This window comes from Suillus discolor, assembly GCF_016758755.1.
Source record: "Suillus discolor strain FC423 chromosome Unknown F5147scaffold_19, whole genome shotgun sequence".
In the NCBI taxonomy this organism is placed as follows: Eukaryota; Fungi; Basidiomycota; class Agaricomycetes; order Boletales; family Suillaceae; genus Suillus; species Suillus discolor.
Genome location: NW_024541266.1, coordinates 443,254 through 461,821, shown reverse-complemented (window position 1 = coordinate 461,821; position 18,568 = coordinate 443,254). Strand labels below are relative to the sequence as shown.

Below are 18,568 nucleotides of genomic sequence, written 5' to 3'. Positions count from 1 at the left end.
AGTACTTGACAGTCCGATTGCCAGGTTCCAGGTTAGCATCTCTTTTCTTTATGCACAGCCTCATGGCCCCCACCGAACCAGCATTCCAAGATGTTGACCTCGATACCTCTGAGAAGACTCAGGTATCTGAGTCGGAGTCCGTGTCAGACAATGGTCGAACTATCCAGTCGTTCATATCTCGGTAAGTACTCCCAACTTGTCTCGAGGCTGCAGTTGTAGGCTTCTGGCCTACCAGTAATTCGCGTTCCACCTTCCGCCATCACATGATTGACCATCTCTCCTAGGTTGTCTCTGTTTCGGAGGAATAGTAGCCCTCCTCCCCCAAAGAAATCCATCCATGACGCAGACCTCATCCCTGAAGCCACGGCTGGCTTCGCCAGTCTTCTATGGTTCACCTGGATAACGCCTCTGCTTTCCCTTGGCTATGCTCGCCCACTTGAGTCATCAGACCTTTATCGACTCCGGGAAGAGCACGGCGCATTGCCAATTGCCGAAGCTATTTTAGTATCGTTCAAGACTCGGCAAAAGAAGGCTGCTGAATACAACGAGCGTTTGGCCAAGGGTGAAATTAGCCCGGGGTTGAAGGGGTTATGGTGGTCCATAAAGGGCGTCCGCACAGAACGCGAGAAGCAATGGAGGGAAAAGGACGGAAAACGCAAGGCAAGTCTCATTTTAGCAATGAATGACAGCGTCTTTTGGTGGTTTTGGTCTGCTGGCATTTTGAAAGTCATCGGTGACACAGCACAAATCACTAGTCCCCTTGTCGTCAAGGTCAGAACTTTTCCACGACATTTCTTCCCCAATCATTCATGCTGGTGTCTGTAGGCAATCATTAATTTTGCCACGGTGTCTTACACAAACCATCTAACTGGTCAAAAAACGCCTTCAATTGGGCAGGGAATTGGCCTTTCATTTTGCTTACTGGCTTTACTACTCATCGCGTCATGGTGCAGCAATCACTTCTACTACCGTAGCATGACCAGCGGTGTCCTTCTTCGTGGTGGTCTTATCACAGCGATATACTCGAGATCACTTCAACTCACCGCGAGAGCTCGCGTCAAATTAAGCAATGGCGAATTAGTCAACCACATATCCACTGATGTCTCCCGGATAGATTTCTGCATGGGCTACTTCCACATGTCATGGACAGCTTTGATTCAACTCACTATTTGCCTGGTCTTGTTATTGATCAATCTCGGCCCGAGTGCACTCGCCGGTTTTGCGCTTCTCCTTGTCGCGACGCCCATCCAGACCTATGCTGTAAAACGTCTCTTTTCCCTTCGCATGAAAAGCATGGCGTGGACAGACAAGCGTTCCAAGACTTTACAAGAGGTCCTCAGCGGCATGCGTGTCATCAAGTTTTTTTCCTGGGAAGTTCCATTCCTGAAGCGTATTTCTGACTATCGAAAGAATGAGATGGCGTACGTGAATATGCCATCTATTGCCCAGGTCTTTGTTATTTATACCCCATCCAGATATATCCGCACCCTCCTGATCATCAAATCCGCGATGAACGCCGTTGCTATTTCTCTCCCGAGTCTCGCTTCTGTCATTGCCTTCGTCACATATTCGTTGACCGGACACAGTCTTACAGCGGCAAATATATTCACTTCGTTGACTCTGTTCAACTTGGCCCGCTTGCCTTTAATGTTCTTACGTGTGTCATTTATTGTTATTTGCAGTTCGTAATCTCACATATCTTTCCAGCCTTGTCTCTGAGCAGCATTGCTGACGCAGCCACAGCATGCGACAGACTGCTGGCTGTGTTCGAAGCAGAAACGCTTGACGAGATCCTCGCCATAAATTGCGACCTGAATGCCGCCGTCAGAGTTGAAGGTGCCAGCTTTACTTGGGATGGTCGGCCCGAGGATCCCAAAAAGAAGGCCAAGAGCAGCAAGATGGGCATGAATGCGGGCAAGCGAAAGCTTCCTTCAACACCTCCACCAGCTCTTGCAGATGATGGAAATATCTTCAAAGTCACGGACATTGACTTGGAAATTCCACGGGGCCAACTCGTTGCCATCGTTGGTGCTGTCGGCGCAGGAAAAACCTCCCTCCTTCAAGGTTTGGTCGGCGAAATGCGGCGGACTTCTGGCAATGTTGAATTCGGTGGCTCCGTTGGTTATTGTGCCCAAATCGCTTGGATCCAGGTGAGTTTGCTGATTAGTCTTGGCATCGGTGACTCAGAGAAAAATAGAATGCAACCATTCGGGAAAACATCTGTTTTGGTCGTCCATTTGAAGAGGAGCGTTACTGGAAGGCTGTTCGAGATGCATGCTTAGAGCCTGACTTGGATATGTTGCCCAATCACGACCTTACAGAAGTTGGCGAGAAGGCAATGTCTATTCTTCGTCTTACAGGACTACTAACTGATGCTTTTCCATAGGGTATCTCACTCTCTGGTGGCCAAAAGCAGCGTATCAACATATGTCGCGCGATCTATTGCAATACCGACATCCAGATATTCGACGACCCACTGTCTGCTCTAGATGCACACGTCGGAAAGGCAGTATTCCAGAATGTATTGAAGAAAAATGCAGACAAAACTCGCATCCTGGTTACCCATGCCCTCCACTTTCTTCCTGAGGTCGACTTTATATATACCCTGGTTGACGGGCGCATTGCCGAACGTGGCACATACGCCGAACTCATGGCTAATGACGGTGCATTCTCTAAATTTGTGTCGGAATTTGGGTCAAAGGAGGATTCTACGAAGAAAGAAGAGAAGGCAGCGGATGGTGCGAAGATTGAAGACATAAAGATTCAGAAAGGAACCGCTGGGAAAGCGATGATGCAAGAGGAAGAGCGCAATACTGGTTCCATAAAGCGGCAAGTATACCGAGAGTATCTCGCAGCAGCTCACGGCCCTGTGCTCTTGCCGCTGTTTCTACTCTCTGTAATCCTCATGCAAGGCTCCAGTGTCATGTCTTCATATTGGTATGTGATTTCCACATCTCGTAGTCATTTCACTAATGTAGCTCGTTAGGCTCATATATTGGGAAGAAGAGTGCGTGAATGTCACAGACCCTCATAAATTGATGTGCTCACTACTCCCATAGCAAATGGCACCAGTCGGCAGGATTTTATGTGAGTTCTTCTGTTGCGCAACACCGAAGCTCTACTGATGGTTGTCAATGCAGACCGGCATCTACGCCGCTCTTGGTGTCTCCCAGGCGTTGACAATGTTCATGATGGGAGGTGTACTTGCACTACTCACTTACTATGCTTCCCAGCAGTTGCACGGGGTCAGTGCCTTGTTACGTGTTGGTGGATGCTAATTCTAATACCATTCGTCAGAGATCAATTCAGCGAGTCATGTATGCCCCGATGAGTTTCTTCGAGACAACGCCTTTAGGCCGCATTATGAATCGCTTTACCAAAGGTAAGTTTGAAAAGGTTTTGACCACCCGTATTTTCATTTCTGACACAAATCGGAAGATATCGATACTGTGGATAATTTAGTGGGCGGTGAGCACTTGTGCATCGAAATTCTTTCGTGGATCATTTCTGATGAGAATAAATCCTGCGTTTTCAGATTCCTTCAGGATGCTCGCATCAACAGCATCACAAATCATCGGGGCAATCATTCTCATATCCATCATCATACCATATTTCCTTATCGTGGCCTTCTTCATCTTAATCTGCTATTACTATGCTGCATTATTCTACCGTGCGAGTGCACGTGAGTTGAAGGTCGGTCATTTTGATGAAGTTTGTTGAATTTCTACCGACGCAGAGGTTCACAGCGTTTGGATGCACTCCTGCGATCCTCGCTTTATTCCCACTTTTCTGAGTCATTATCGGGCTTGACTACCATTCGCGCTTACGGCGAATTCGACCGATTCCGCCTAGAAAATATTCAACTCATGGATGTCGAGAATCGGTAAGAACTGTAATTATACGCGATCTTGATCATTGTTGATGTTTTTCAGTGCTTACTGGCTGACGGTCGTCAATCAGCGATGGCTTGGCATACGTCTTGATTTCCTCGGCGCGTTACTGACTCTCGCCGTCGCACTATTGACTGTTGGAATTCGATTCAGCATCTCTCCGGGGCAAACCGGTGTGACACTCTCGTATATAGTCATGATGCAACAGGTAGTTCCGTTGTTCCCTTTTATTCGAGTCTTATTTGACGATCCACTCAGTCTTTCGCATTCATGGTCCGTCAAGTTGCTGAGGTTGAGAACAACATGAATTCCGTGGAGCGTGTCGTGCACTATGCGAAAGAGGTCGAACAGGAGGCCGCGCATGAGGTCGAAGACAGCCCTGCGCCAGCCGACTGGCCTTCTCGTGGCGAAATCGTCATGAAGGATGTGGTTATGAAATACCGCCCAGAGTTACCACCTGTTCTGAAGGGCCTGAGTATGTCTCTCTCTCCTGGAGAGAAGATTGGTGTCGTTGGCCGGTGAGTATCTTTTTGTTATATGTAACTCCTGTAGCTTATGGGATGCAGGACTGGTGCTGGGAAATCATCCATTATGACCGCTATCTATCGCATGGTGGAACTAGCATCTGGGTCGATATCCATAGATGGCGTGGACATTTCGACCGTTGGTTTAGCACAGCTCAGAAGAAAGTTATCGATTATCCCTCAGGATGCGGTAAGTGGAATGCGTAGCTTTTGTTCACACTTGAGCTGAATATGCGACATGCTGCAGTTTCTTTGTGCGTGATAACGCGCCAAATATGGAAACCTGTTAACTGACCGTTTGAATAGTCTCTGGTACTCTCCGGACCAACCTTGATCCTTTCGGGCTACACGATGACGCCAAGCTTTATGATGCAATGAAGCGGGCGTATCTTGTGGAGTCAAACAGTGATCTTCCTTTTACGACATCGCCCCCTGCTGAAGGGCAGTCGGCGCCTAGATTTAGTCTTGACAGTCCTATCGACGACGAAGGCAGTAATTTGTCAATTGGACAACGTTCTCTTGTATCTCTTGCGAGAGCTCTCGTGAATGACACTAAGATCCTAATTCTTGACGAGGCTACGGGTAAGTCTGATATCTACACTGGTAGCGCATACATTCTCATGGATTTCTATGTAGCTTCCGTCGATTACGAGACCGACAGCAAGATCCAACATACCATTGCTAACGAGTTTAAAGAACGCGCAATCCTGTGCATTGCACGTAAGTTCGAGCAGACTTGTCGCTTTGCATTGGCTTGAATCAGATATGTAGATCGTCTCCGGACTATCATTGGATATGACAGGATATGCGTGATGGATGCTGGGACGATTGCTGTACGTCCACATGTCTTTAAGTCGGCTTATTCAGTACTGACCATTTATTCAGGAATTCGATACTCCTGTTAATCTCTTCGCCATACCAAATGGTATATTCCGCGGAATGTGCGAACGATCTTCTATCGCTCTTGATGACATTCTCTCTGCATCCAAGCATGCAGCGTAATGCCTTAAATTTCGAACCTAGACTAGACTACATACAGATTCGCCAGTTATTGCATACATTACCACATTAAATTTAAAGTGATGTTATATGCAAAGATTATATACTAAAGGGTAATGAAATCCATAAAATACTATGTAGATCTATGAGACCCACTGGCAAAAGCGAGATCAGCCTCTTAAGTCTCCGAGTCCAAACACCCCCAGCTTTGAGTCCATACCACCTGGAACTAAACTCGCAACTGCAGATATGATACTCTCATCTGGTATTTGTTATTGTCGCAACACATCAAGAGTTTTGGCCGACAACTCATTGTGTGATTCGAGATCAATCTTCGAAGTGTCTGATGGAATGTACCACTCCTTGCTCCTGATAAGAGCTGGAACACTCTCGATATCATCATCCAACTCGTCATAAAAGCAAGATTCGACGATATACCATGCACACTTCATCAAGTTCCACCAATGGGACAGTGCTAAAGCAAGATACGGCCTGCTCTGGTGGAGCAATACGGAGCAGAATTCCTGCAAGGCAGAGCCCAGTACGAGCTTCTTTGCTAGTGACGTTGATACTATTGATAAGGGGGAGGGGGGGAGGAAGGAGTGGGATTGCGAAGACGTTTAGCGAGATGACTGGAATACACAGGTGCGCCTGTGAATCAGTGATCCACTCTTCGATATAGCCATCCCGGACCAAGTGAGCGTGCCAGCCGGAGCTCTTCGCAAGAGTGAAGGGGGTAGAGTGACCTCGGCCGATGGGGTAGGCAAATCATATTGCTGCAAGCAACAAGTGTGGCGATTAGGGCTGCGCAGAGCTCAGAAAGTACTGAGTCTGGTAAGGACTCGAGTCAGCTCCGGCAGCAGTGAATTCACAAGGTCTTCATGTCAGGCGCTAGCTCCGTGTCTCTACTCCGCCGCTCTTGTCCAGTGCATCGATCATGATCACGATGGGTCCCACAGTTCACCCAGCTGACTTTCCCACTGCTGCGTGATATCCGCTGTATTCTTAAGCGAATTCGCGGTCTGAACTGCATCTGCTAATGCCCCGGATCACGGTCAGCCAGGTCGCGCGCGACCGCGGAGAAGTGACAACAATCTGCTTCACGTTGACGGTCTTGGTCCCGGAAGTTTTGCATAAGCATGTCTAATGATTGAAACGCGAAAACTGTAGATCCTGGGAATGCAGGATGGGACAAAGCAACACAAAGACAAAGAAGCGGTGCCGGTTCCTTCCGAACACTTAAGTGTCGATCACCTGGTGCGGTCATCGATTACTGTCTTCCATGCTTTTTCGTCTGCCAACGACTTACTGATTAATGATCTTATTACTGAAATCCTGCGGAACATCAAAGGAAGATTATATTTCGTTTTTGAACAAAATCCACAACACATTGTTGACAAAGGGTGGACGATACTAGTAAGTGCACGAAGCGAAGAATTGATAAGCACATTCTGAATTTTCGCGTTTAACACTCACACACAGTATATAGGATCCAACCTGGCTGTACCTTTTCTCCATCCCTCGTATTGGCGTATCGGTATGCCAATTATCTTACTTCCCTCTCCCAGCAGGCCATAGAAAGGCGCACTAGAGTTTGTAGTGAATCATAGTGTTTACTCCCATGAAGAACCGACTCACTGTTGAAACCGAACACTTCTTCCTCGTCCTCTTCTGAAGATTCACCGCTCGCGTCAATTGAGCTGGCGGCTGGCGGGCGCCATTCTGGATGCGACGACCTAAACCAGTCTCTTCTACTGGTTAGCTTGTCGTTCTATAAAATTTAGTTAGTTCCACATTCCATTCGTAATAGAAATGAGCTCACTTCTAGTTTGAGGATACCACGGCATTTGCCCCGGTGCTTGATCCAGAGTCCGGGGTAGTACCTGGAGCGTTTGTCAAGGCAGATGATCTTGCTGCATCCGCGGCACCGGACGGATGTAGGCTGTACATCGTCGGTGTATTCGTCGTTCTCCAGGTCTTCTTTCCGCTCATCCTCCTTTTGTCTCCGCTTGCTAGAGCTCCCGATGATGAAGTCATCGCGATTGCCGTTATTGACACCCCAGCTCCCGGGAGTAAGCTGTGCAAGGCTCGGCGCGTACTGTGAGCCTTGGGTGTCGGTGGGGGGGACGTGAAGGGGAGAGCCCATGCAAGCGCCCTGTACAGACCAGATAATGGTCATTAACGAGGCAGTTGACTGTGGGCCAGTCAGTGCCATCGTCATACACGAAAACGGCCGGACACTCTGACCTGCCACAATGTATGGTGTAGGTGCAGGTGGGCGTTTTGTGTATGATGTGGTTCTGACTGGCGACACGGTCATTGTCTGTCGAGTACATGGCAGCTGAGGGACTGGTGGTTGATATTTGCATTTTATGTGCTGGAAAAAATGCCTTTCAGATGTAGACGAGGAAGTTGTTGCAGTGGCACGAAGTTTTATTTTCTTTTAAGGCCTGCCTCGGAGTTGCATTGTTCACCCTTGAATACACGTGGTATTATTTTTTTTCGATTCCGACTTCTATCCATTGGGACAAATGTACATTATGTTGGACAATACTAACTAGTTCAAGGGGTGCCTCTGCAACATTTGGACTCGCAAATAGCCCAGCGTGAGCGTATCCCCCGGAGACGTGTCGTCCGTCAGAGATGGGGGACTGAGCTCCCTATCGTGCGTATCTACATCGTAAGGTACACACGCCACTCCAATGCAGGCAGTCACTGTCATGACAGTAATTCATGACGGCCGATGTAGGCTCTTATCATTATTCTAGGTAAATTCCGAGCCGCAGGTACATCTCTACTTGAGAATTTTGTTGTGAAAGTGAACCTTGTCTAACATGATAGTTCCAGAAAAATTCGTCAGCACAGAAGTCCTGGCAGCAGCCAGGAGCACTCCCACATGTATGGAACTGCTTTAGGCCTACAATAGGGATGAAGACACTTAGTCATGATGGTACCTTTCTTTCTGAAGTCAGTCCAACTGCCATCTTTTTGTCTAGTGTTTCTAAATGAACAAATGCCAGATGCTGCATATATAGTTATTCCAAATGAAAAACGTATGATGAACGACTTCTGGTCGTACAAAAGATGGTCGATCTGGTAGGCTAGTTGAACAATTAATCGGGCTTCGATTACCGAGAGGAGTATGTGACGAACGCAGACTCATGAAGTTGAGGCATCCTGGACGCTCTTTCAAGAAGATCACTGATATTATGAAAACATAGCAAGGTCATATTTACTGTATCTGAATCATTATGTATCTCCACTCGCGTCGTGAATGCCTGAAACATTACGTTTTACTTACCGCCCTCCAGAAGCATTCCTAGGACTACCCGCTCTTCTGCGAGCAGGAAGCTCTGGAGTCGTAGACGGCCTCCGGGAACTCGCATTACCACCCTCCGTTCCAAGGTTTAGCTCAAAGTCCAATTTCCTAGCCATTTCCCTGTCCATTTCCTCCATCTGCCTCCTACGCTCCTCCTCATGCGCCTGCTCACGACGGGCAAGCTCACTGTCCAATTCTTCTTGCCGTCGCCGTTCCTCAGCAGCCCTGTACTCTCGCTCGCTTTCTTCCTGTGCACGCCGTGCAAAGGCAAGATCTGCTTCTTCCTGCCTGCGACGCTCGGCTTCTTCCGCTTCAAATTGAGCACGAGCAAAAGCAGCGTCGGCAGCCTCCTGATCAGCGCGCGCTTTGATGCGAGCAAGCTCAGCTTGCCACCTCCGTTCAGCTTCTTCTTCTGCACGCTTCAGACGAGCCTCTTCTTCCCGTTTGTGACGGGCCTCTTCTTCTTGTTTGCGACGAATCTCTTCTTCTGCACGCTTCCGACGAGCCTCCTCTTCCTGTTTGCGACGAATATCTTCTGCACGCTTTCGACGAGCCTCTTCTTCTTGTTTGCGACGGGCCTCCTCTTCCTGTTTGCGACGAATCTCTTCTTCCCTTTTGCGACGTGCTTCCTCCTCTCGCCTGTTCCGCTCCTCTTCATGCCTCCGACGCGATTCCTCTTCGCGCTTCCGACGCTCCTCTTCGTCCCTTCGACGCGCATCCGCCTCGCGTCTTATCCGGTCCTCTTCTTCTTGTTTACGTCTGGCTTCTTCTGCCTTGCGCAGTTCTTCCTGGACTCTTCTACGTTCCTCCTCTTGTTTGAGTCTTTCTTCTTCCTCCCGTTTGACTTTCTCTTCCTCCTCTCGCCGCCGCCGTTCTTCTTCCTCTAGTTTCAGTCTCTCTTCCTGTTGTCGTTTCAGTTTCTCTTCCTCTTCTCGTCGCTGTTGTTCCCCCTCCTCTCGTTTCAGTCTCTCTTCCTCCTCTCGTCGCCGTTGCTCTTCTTCTCTCTGTCTCTGTTCCGTCTCCCATTTCAATCGTTCCTCCTCACCTCGTTTTTGTTCCTCAGCGTCCTTCCATCTCAGTTCTTCATCCTCCTGTCGCCTGCTCTCTTCTTCAGCAGCTTGAGGGTGTGCTTCCTCTTCCTCGCGCTTCTGTGAATCTACCTCCTCAACAGCCTTCTGTTCACCCACCACCTTCCGTCGTCCTTCATCCTGGGTGCGTTCCTCTTCGCGCTTCTTTTGGTCTTCTGGGACTCTAGGTACGGAAGAAGAGGCAGGAGGCAGGTTTGGGGGATTCTGGGAAAGGGAAGTTGGAGTGACTCCCAAACCAAGTGCCGGTGAGACAGTCGGCGCGGCATTCTGATATCTTTGCACAGGAGGAGACTGTTGTTCGCCTCGTGCTACTGCCGGGGTCCCGTGTGGGCTTCCAGTGAGTGGCGGTGGCGGCGGCGGCGGAGAAAAATATGGTGCTCTGGGAAGAAGTTGAGATTGGGGAGGAGGAACTGGGGATTGCACAGGGGGAGGCAGAGGGAAATAGGATTGTTGTTGGTATGGCTGCTGCTGAGGTGGTGCAGGTGTGTGTGACTGAGGTTGCTGTTGGGTTAAATGAGCATATCCTTGCGGCTGTGGTGAAGGGGAATATAGTTGCTGATTGGGAAGTGGAGTGTATGACTGAAGTGGTGGAGGTTGGTATGGTTGAGCCGAGTAGCTCTGGGGATGAGGGGATGGTGGTGGCTGATATTGTGGTGCGGGAGCCGGAGCTTGATGAGGAGGTGGCGGGGGCTGATATTGTGGGATGTGAGACGGAGTCTGATGAAGCTGATACTGGTGAGGCTGCGGAGAAGATGACACATATTGCTGTGGTTGTGGTGAGGGCGATGGCGCATAATTATGGGGGGTATAAGATTGCTGATATAATTGAGGAGGCGGAGATGTTGTTTGTTGAGGAGGAACATATCCTTGCGACAAGGGGGCGTATTGTTGGAGAGGCGGAGAAAGTGTTTGTTGAAGGGGAGTATATCCTTGCGACGAGGGAGAATATTGTTGGTGAGCTTGGCCCGACAGGTAATGATTGGATTGCGATTGTCCTTGCTCACGATGAGGCTGTGGTTCCGGCGTATGGGGTTGTGCTATAGGAAGCGAGTGTTGGTAATGCTCACTCAGCGGATCGTCTGTCATAACCAAGGGTGTGCGAACTCCTGGAAGTTCTGGAGAAAACTCATAAGGACGTTCTTGGACAGGTGTCTGTAACAATGATATTGGAGTCGGTGGAGTCGCGTAGAACAAGGGCGAGTCGCTCGCGCCTCCATTATTTGAAGCAGAAGTCCCAAAACGACCAGCACGTCCAGCAATCCCTGGCCGCAGAATAGTTGGTAGATGACCAGGCTTTCTCTGGGGTACTAAATCGTCTTCGGGAAGAGGGGGGAGCACATCAGTTTTGATCTTCGGAGACTGTCGGTCGGGGGGAGAAGGGGATTGTGATGAGGCATTGGGCTGACCTCTAGCAGGAAGTAAAGATGCAGGTAGTGTACTAGGGGGGATATAGCCTGTGTCACGAAGCTGCACAGGAGTGGGGTTCAGCGCAGATGGCGGTCCACCCTTGGGTGGTACAGGCTTATATGACTGCGGCCGTGTAAGACGATCTGATTGTTTGATTTTCGACGGACGACGATTAAGAGGGGGAGGACCATTTGCATAGAATGTCATCTCAAGGTATAATTCGCCTCTCGCTCCGCCTGAGGTTTCGAGAGGAACCCAGTCTAATGAGATAGTTTAAGCATACACCAAGCCAAGGTTATAAGTCTCTCACCATCGAATTCACCCGTTTTCAGAGTCGATTCGATATCGACGATCCCTTTGCCTAAGAGCTTATCCTCAGATCGAGGCTCATCCTTCCAGCAAGACACTTCCAGCTTTCTGTTGACACTGTCTTTACCAGGATCTACAAGAACAGGAAAGCGGAATTCTTCGTCCCACACAGGATGCTGCCCGCCCTTGGGCTCTGGCTTGGTCCGTTGAGTCTGGCCGGAAAGAGATGCTTGCGCATATGGATCTTGCTTGTAGAAAGAAGGTTGATGCAGATGACGAGCCTTGAGGATTACTACGATTAGCGTCCCAAGTTCCTTCGATTGTGACATGGAGCAAGTTAATGGTCAGAACCACTAGCTACTGCAGTGTGCACCGCCCGCTAAGTCGGTCCAAGTGTACCGGTCTGTGACAAGTCTAAGTCACGGACTCACGGTACGTTACTGTAAGCTGTGACATGTGACACCACGCGTTTCTGGCGGAGTGGGAAAACGCGTCAATAGATCGCAAGACGCGCACAGTCGAGCTCATCATCGAACACGTCCACCACAGCTTAATGTCGGACAGGGCAAAGCGTGCAGATAGACTTTCTGCTCTTGCGGAACTAAAACGAACTCGTGAAGGAGGCGCGCGCAAGTGGAAGGTGCGATATTGCCATTTGGCTTGAAACCGTATCTCGAACGCGTCTTCACAGGCTCAAGAGGATGTGGTTATCTATGATGAGGTCACTGAGGACCAGTATAAGAAAATTGTGCGAGGGAGACTACAGAAGGATGACTTTGTCGTGGACGACGGCGTGAGCGGTTATATGGACAATGGGATGGACGACTGGACGGGCGCGGAGAAAGACGAAGATGACGAAGACGAAGACGACGAGTACGAAACAAAGAAGAAAAAGAAGGGTCAGTTTGATTGCATGTCTATACTTATAATATCCGACTTTGGCTTTTCAGCGAAGAAGGGCAAGGATGCTGCATCCAAGCCTAAAGCGAAGCCGAAAGCACCACCACCCACTGCTAAGCCCTCCATCAGCGTGTACCGCCCAGCTGTCTCAACAGAGCAGGAAGAAGACTTCATGGCCAATCTTCTTGGAGGCTTAGATGCCGTCTCAGCTCCAGCTGCAAGGAGGCCAAAGAAACGCAAGCCCTCTCCGTTATCAGATCATGAAGATATAAACTGCGATTCCTCTGATGGTCTCATAGACGATACTACTTTCAGCCTGCCATCAAGTGATTTCGAAGACGACCTTTCGACCATGATGAGCCCTAAGAAGAAGCCACGCACAACAAGTGGTGCTGGAATCACTCCCGCGATCGAGCGAATGTGCAAGTTGGATGTTCATAGTGGTTCGGAAGATGGTTTTGATAACTCAATGGACTTCGAGGACATGGACATGGATGCCTTTATGGATGTTGATGACGAAGATCTTGATATCAAACCGGCCAAGGGGAACAAATCTATTCTCGATGGCCTGGAAACTAAGCCCAAGGTCAACATTACTTCGGCATCAACCAAAGCGGAGCCACCTTCAGCGCCAACTTGGCTATCTGTCTACGACTCCCTTGCTGTCACTTCCGATGAAACCTTAGGTTCTGGTTCTTCCTCCTCAACTTCTAAATCTTCTGTCGACGCTCTTGAACCCGATGGCACCCTCCGCTTTTTCTGGCTAGATTACCTTGAACATAATGGCAAGCTCTTTCTCACTGGTAAAATCAAGGACAAAACCTCTCCGACTTGGGTATCCGCATGCCTTGCCATTGAGGGGCTTCAGCGTAATTTGTTTCTGCTCCCGCGTCCGCTACGAGTTGAACAAGAGGAGACCGAAGAAGGCGAGTATGTGATGCAAGAAACTGACGTCGTGCCAAGCCAATCAGATGTGTACGAAGATTTTGAGCGAGTACGGAAGAAGCTTGGTATCAAGGGGTGGAAGGGGAGATGGGTTCGGAGAAATCATGCATTTGATGAGAAGGACGTGCCGAAGGAGGGAGAATGGATGAAAGTCTTGTACTCTTTTGAAGGTAACCCTCAATTACCGAACTTTTGCGAAATACTCACTGTATACGGATAGAGCCCCAAGTCCCTATGAACGCCTGTTCGCCTAATATTGCTCGGATATTCGGGACGAACACAAGTGCGTTTGAGCTTTTTGTGCTCAAGCGCAAGATCATGGGGCCGTGCTGGCTTGCCATCACCAATGCGGTTGTCGAGAACAAGGGTGTAAGGCTGCTCAAGAAAGATCTCTTAGCTTTTAGCTGATGATATATTCATGAAGATTTCGTGGTGCAAGTTCGAAGCCACGGTGTCAGACCCCAAGAACGTGACACCCATGGGAGACAGCGCTCCAGAGCCTCCTCCTCTAACAATAATGAGTCTCGCAGTACGCACCGTTGTCAATCATCGCGAAAACAAGCGGGAAGTTGTTTGTGCCACGGGACGCATATGGCGAGATGGTCAGTTGTCTTGCACCTCTACTGAAGAACATTGCTGACTTGATGGCGCATTATGTAGTTCAACTTGATGATCCTACACCCCCCGAGCAACTCCCGTGCTCTGTGCACACGTTCGTTCGTCCTCTCGACCGCTTCCCTGCGAAATTTGAAGCACAGGCGCGAGCAAATGGAAAGGGCTTAATCTCACCAATGAAGAACGAGCGGATGCTGCTCAACAACTTGCTTGGTGGCTATCTCTTTTAATTGCAATGCTTCTCAATCGTTAATCGGATATCCTACAGTCACGCTGCACAAAGCAGATCCCGACGTCATTGTTGGTCACGACTTTCTCGGTGTTTCCCTTGATGTCCTCCTCGGCAGAATGAAGGACCTCAAGGCGGATCACTGGTCACGCCTTGGGCGGTTCAGGCGCTCGAAATGGCCACTCATAGGACGTCAGGGCACAAACATGCGCTTTTTAACTGGGCGCCTGCTTTGTGACCTCGCCAGCGATGGTGCACGAGTAAGTTTCACATCGACTTCTATGATACAATGACTGATGAATCGACATCAGAGCATGATTGCCTCCACGACGTGGTCCCTCACCGAGATGTGCAAAACTCATCTCAAGTCAGACAGGCAGGACATCGACCCAGATGACACCGCAGCATACTTTGATGGTACCGTGTCATCCCCAGACATGCTCATGACGTTTGTGCGGCATTGTGAGCTCGACGCTCATTACCAAATGGCCATCGCATCCAAGGTGCAGGTTTTGCCTCTGACAAGACAGCTCACAAACCTTGCTGGCAACGCATGGTGAGTTCCTTTGGTCGGTGATGTGGTCATTAATGAATCTTGGTCTCAGGAACAAGACGCTGAATGGTGGTCGGGCTGAGCGGAACGAGTACATTCTTCTGCATGAGTTCCACCGCTTGAAGTACATCTGTCCTGATAAGACATACGGCAAGAAAGTGACAAAAGTAGAGCCCGAAGCAGATGACGCGGACGGCGAGGGGGGCGGGGGCAACAAGTCGAGCAAAGGCAAACGAGACAAGTTCAAGGGTGGCCTCGTGTTTGAGCCAAAGCGTGGACTTTGGGACAAGTATATCCTCGTCATGGACTTCAACTCGCTGTATCCGAGTATCATCCAGGAGTATAACATTGACTTCACCACCATCGAGCGCTCGCAGGAGGATGTAAGTGATTAAACTTGGGTCCATACTTTGGTGCTGACACCTGAGTGCAGGACGATGATGATAAGATACCAGACCCTCCGCCACCTGAGGTGCCTCAGGGTGTCCTTCCACGACTTATTGCAACACTAGTCAGCCGGCGGCGACAGGTGAAGTCACTTATGAAAGATCGTTCTATCTCGCACGCGAAGCTACTGCAGGTTCGATAGTCGATGTCGTCCCTTCGACTACTTGCTCATACTTGATCTTTGTCGCAGTATGACATCAAACAACAAGCATTAAAGCTGACGGCGAACAGTATGTACGGCTGTCTTGGTTTCGAGTACTCGCGATTCTACGCCAAGCCTCTCGCTGCTCTAACTACTTTCAAGGGTCGGGAGATCCTGACGCACACCAGGGAGCTTGCGGAGAGTTTACAACTAGATGTGAGTACATCTCCGATACGTGTCAGGGGATTTCTCTGACTCATCATAGGTTGTCTACGGCGATACTGATTCGGTGTTCGTCAACTCTAACGTAACAGAGCTTTCCGAGGCGCTAAAAATCTCTGCCGAATTCAAGAAGGCTGTCAACGATCGATATAAGCTTCTCGAGATAGACCTCGATGGCGTCTTTGCACGTCTCTTACTCTTGCAGAAAAAGAAATACGCAGCTCTGAAGGTTGAAGAGGGATCACGAACATCCACGGAAGTTAAAGGTCTAGATATGAAGCGTCGAGAATACTGCGCTTTATCGAAGAGCGTGTCTCAGTAGGTCATACTTTGTGTTTGTGTTGACTTGGTTTAACCCCGCACTTTCCAGATACGTCTTGGAACAAATCTTGTCTGGCGAACCAACGGAGGTTGTGGTAGAGAACATTCACGAGTATCTTAATACCATCGGCGAAAATGTTCGCGGCGGAAAGATCAAATTGGAGGATTTCATTGTATACAAGGTACCCTCCAAAAACTCCTTCCAACGTTTCTTGGTCAATCTCACGCATGGCTCAGCGCCTAGGCAAAAACCCAGAAGACTACCCCGATGCTAAATCTCAGCCTCATGTGCAAGTCGCTTTGAGATTAAAAGCAAAGGGTGGAAGCGCCCGTAACGGCGACGTTATACCCTATGTGTTCTGCGTCGCTCCTGGTGAAGAGACCGTGAAGACCGCACAAGCAGATCGCGCCAAGCATCCAGACGAAATCAAGAGGGCTGCAGGAGAACTTACCGTGGATTACGAGCACTACCTTGCTAACCAGGTCCTACCACCTATTGAGCGACTCTGTGAGCCTATTGAAGGGACAGATAGGGCACGGCTTGCTGAGTGCCTTGGTGAGCGTTGAAACACCGATGCCTGCAAACTAAACTTAACTCAACGTTTCTAAAAGGACTGGACCCAGGACGTTATCGTATTAGTGGAAGCACGCCGGCCGGATCAACACTCACAACATTAGATTCCCTCGTCTCTGATGTAGAGCGGTTCCGCGACGTGGCTCCGTTCCTTGTACGCTGCCGCGGGTGCGCAGGACAAATGGCGTTTCCTCCAGTCTACGATCGAGATGTATGTGACCGCATCCCAATTTGTACTTAGGACTGTCTGACATCGAACAGGCGTCGATTCTGTTGTCATCAGGGCCAACCTGTCCCGCGTGCAGCGCACCGCTGGGTTCGGCGAGCCTGCAAACGCAGCTTGAGGTGCAGATTCGATCGTTTGTGGCACAGTACTACGAGGGATGGGTTATCTGCGATGATGCAGCATGCGGGTACGAGACGCGGTCGATGCGGATGTATGGCTGGCGGTGCGGAGCGTCGGGAGGCTGTAAAGGTAGAGTGCAGTTCAAGTACGGGGACACCGAGCTGTACACCCAGCTCCGGTATTTTTCGACACTATTTGACATTGAGAAAATCATCAAGGCTGCACAGGGCAGCGCGAGAAAGGGTAAGCGCTAATGCAGTTCATCAACCGACTGAGATATCTGACAGTTTGTATACAGAGGAAATTGTGGCTGTTGCAGCAAACAACGACCCATTCCTCAGGGCGATGTCGAAGACAGTGGACAAATATATGGATCAATGTGGACGATGCTGGGTTAATCTCGGTGCATTGTTCTCTAACATGAACCTCTAAGTTCAGGTTTAAGCAATCGCGGATACGATATTCATATTGCTACAGTACAATAGTGGCTTAGGTTTACCTTCTGTGTATTAACGTATATTAACATCAGAACAGTGCTGCAACTTACAAATGGTACAGCCTCGAAGATGTGGGACCTGTCTTCACCTCAACTGCTATTCACAACGAGCAAAGGCAATTCGTGGGGGATTCGACTCAAGAAACCTGCACATCTAAAATGTTTATTTTGTAGCTCATAGGGATTCCTTGATTTACTTCACTCCAAACACTGACACTAATGCATACTTCGTCTAGCACCGGTCCCGTGGCAAAGTCGGTCAGTCTCTGGGCCCGGAAAGGTCAAACAATGTGAACTTGAGAATATCTGCGAGTCCATGAGCATGTATAATGAGTGTCTTGGAATACGACTTATGAATATCAATGAATGGCGTACTGAACGCTCGAAGGGTTCCCGCAGCCAGTTCTGCTGGACCAGCTCTCCCCCACCGCTCCAGCACGTCACATGGCTTACCACTGGCATTCAAAAAGGAAAATAAAAGCGGAACTGCACGATACCGTTCTGCGTCCTGGGCGTATTCATTGCTTATTTCTGTCCGCTACACGTCACTACGGCAATGCACATCCATGTACTGGAACAGGTACGAGTGAACGAGGGGAAAACTCAATCGGATAACGAAGTCGGCGGTAATGGTGTGGAAGACCTCGTGGACACTTTCGGTCAGCAGCTCGACACCAGGACGTTCCATTAACGAATGCTCACACATCAAGAACATCCGTGAACTCTGTCACCTGTGATCATGACGGCCTTGAGTATTAAATTCAGTCTAATGATTATAGAATGCTTACTATTCTCGAACGAAACGGTTCATCATTCCTTCTGCTTGCAGACAGCTGTCTCAAGCGGGACTCGGGAACCATTTCAAACTCACGATTGGAGTAATGTGGCTTGATTGCCTCTCGGTCAAAATAGTGCTGCAAGGTTACGTGGTTTCGAGGAGGAACTTGGTATGACGGGGAATCAGTTTCACAGACTCATGAGCATCTTTTACGTGGGGTATTTGTTGACGCAACATCAGGGAATCGCGCGATTTAGGTAGGTAGGTGTTGCCTACATGTACCTATGTAGACAAATTCGTCCTAGTTTAGGTCACCTGTGCCTCTGATAGGCTCTATAGGCTTCAAATGACTTGTCAGGACAGATCGCTGCGGGTATGGAACTTGAGCTTGAAGAATGGAAAATAGATAGGAGAGGACTTGCAAGACGGATATATTGAAGTACGGACGATGATGTTGTCTCGAA

General features: G+C 49.2%; 4 protein-coding genes across 4 annotated transcripts; 2 read left to right on the top strand and 2 right to left on the bottom strand.

Annotated features, from left to right (window-relative positions):
• Positions 1–27: 27 nt before the first annotated feature.
• F5147DRAFT_687982 (ABC transporter) lies at positions 28–5,492 on the top strand. The gene is made up of 22 exons (XM_041436878.1): positions 28–181; positions 285–771; positions 826–1,421; positions 1,476–1,657; positions 1,708–2,150; positions 2,198–2,335; positions 2,387–2,937; positions 2,987–3,007; positions 3,060–3,087; positions 3,141–3,245; positions 3,298–3,382; positions 3,439–3,468; positions 3,536–3,693; positions 3,747–3,883; positions 3,933–4,098; positions 4,149–4,408; positions 4,457–4,604; positions 4,662–4,668; positions 4,721–4,996; positions 5,051–5,134; positions 5,186–5,247; positions 5,300–5,492. Exons 1-22 carry the CDS (start codon positions 51–53, stop codon positions 5,414–5,416), a joined length of 4,212 nt encoding a protein of 1,403 aa, XP_041294425.1. The 5' UTR covers positions 28–50; the 3' UTR covers positions 5,417–5,492.
• Positions 5,493–7,051: 1,559 nt separating this feature from the next.
• On the bottom strand, positions 7,052–7,943 carry F5147DRAFT_687973 (uncharacterized protein). Its single transcript, XM_041436877.1, has 2 exons — positions 7,542–7,943; positions 7,052–7,519 (listed from the first exon to the last, which is right to left on the bottom strand). Exons 1-2 carry the CDS (start codon positions 7,780–7,782, stop codon positions 7,194–7,196), a joined length of 567 nt encoding a protein of 188 aa, XP_041294424.1. The 5' UTR covers positions 7,783–7,943; the 3' UTR covers positions 7,052–7,193.
• A 3,216-nt stretch (positions 7,944–11,159) lies between these two features.
• Positions 11,160–11,865, bottom strand: F5147DRAFT_745056 (C2 domain-containing protein; the record flags this gene model as incomplete). The annotated part of the gene is made up of 3 exons (XM_041439725.1): positions 11,160–11,228; positions 11,294–11,487; positions 11,538–11,865. 3 exons carry the CDS (start codon positions 11,863–11,865, stop codon positions 11,160–11,162), a joined length of 591 nt encoding a protein of 196 aa, XP_041294423.1.
• A 56-nt stretch (positions 11,866–11,921) lies between these two features.
• F5147DRAFT_687967 (uncharacterized protein) lies at positions 11,922–17,380 on the top strand. The gene is made up of 17 exons (XM_041436876.1): positions 11,922–12,176; positions 12,228–12,435; positions 12,487–13,551; positions 13,602–13,750; positions 13,806–13,983; positions 14,042–14,209; positions 14,265–14,485; positions 14,537–14,781; positions 14,831–15,161; positions 15,212–15,358; positions 15,416–15,583; positions 15,633–15,907; positions 15,960–16,092; positions 16,148–16,466; positions 16,523–16,695; positions 16,746–17,073; positions 17,129–17,380. Exons 1-17 carry the CDS (start codon positions 12,090–12,092, stop codon positions 17,260–17,262), a joined length of 4,329 nt encoding a protein of 1,442 aa, XP_041294422.1. The 5' UTR covers positions 11,922–12,089; the 3' UTR covers positions 17,263–17,380.
• The last annotated feature ends 1,188 nt before the right edge of the window (positions 17,381–18,568 follow it).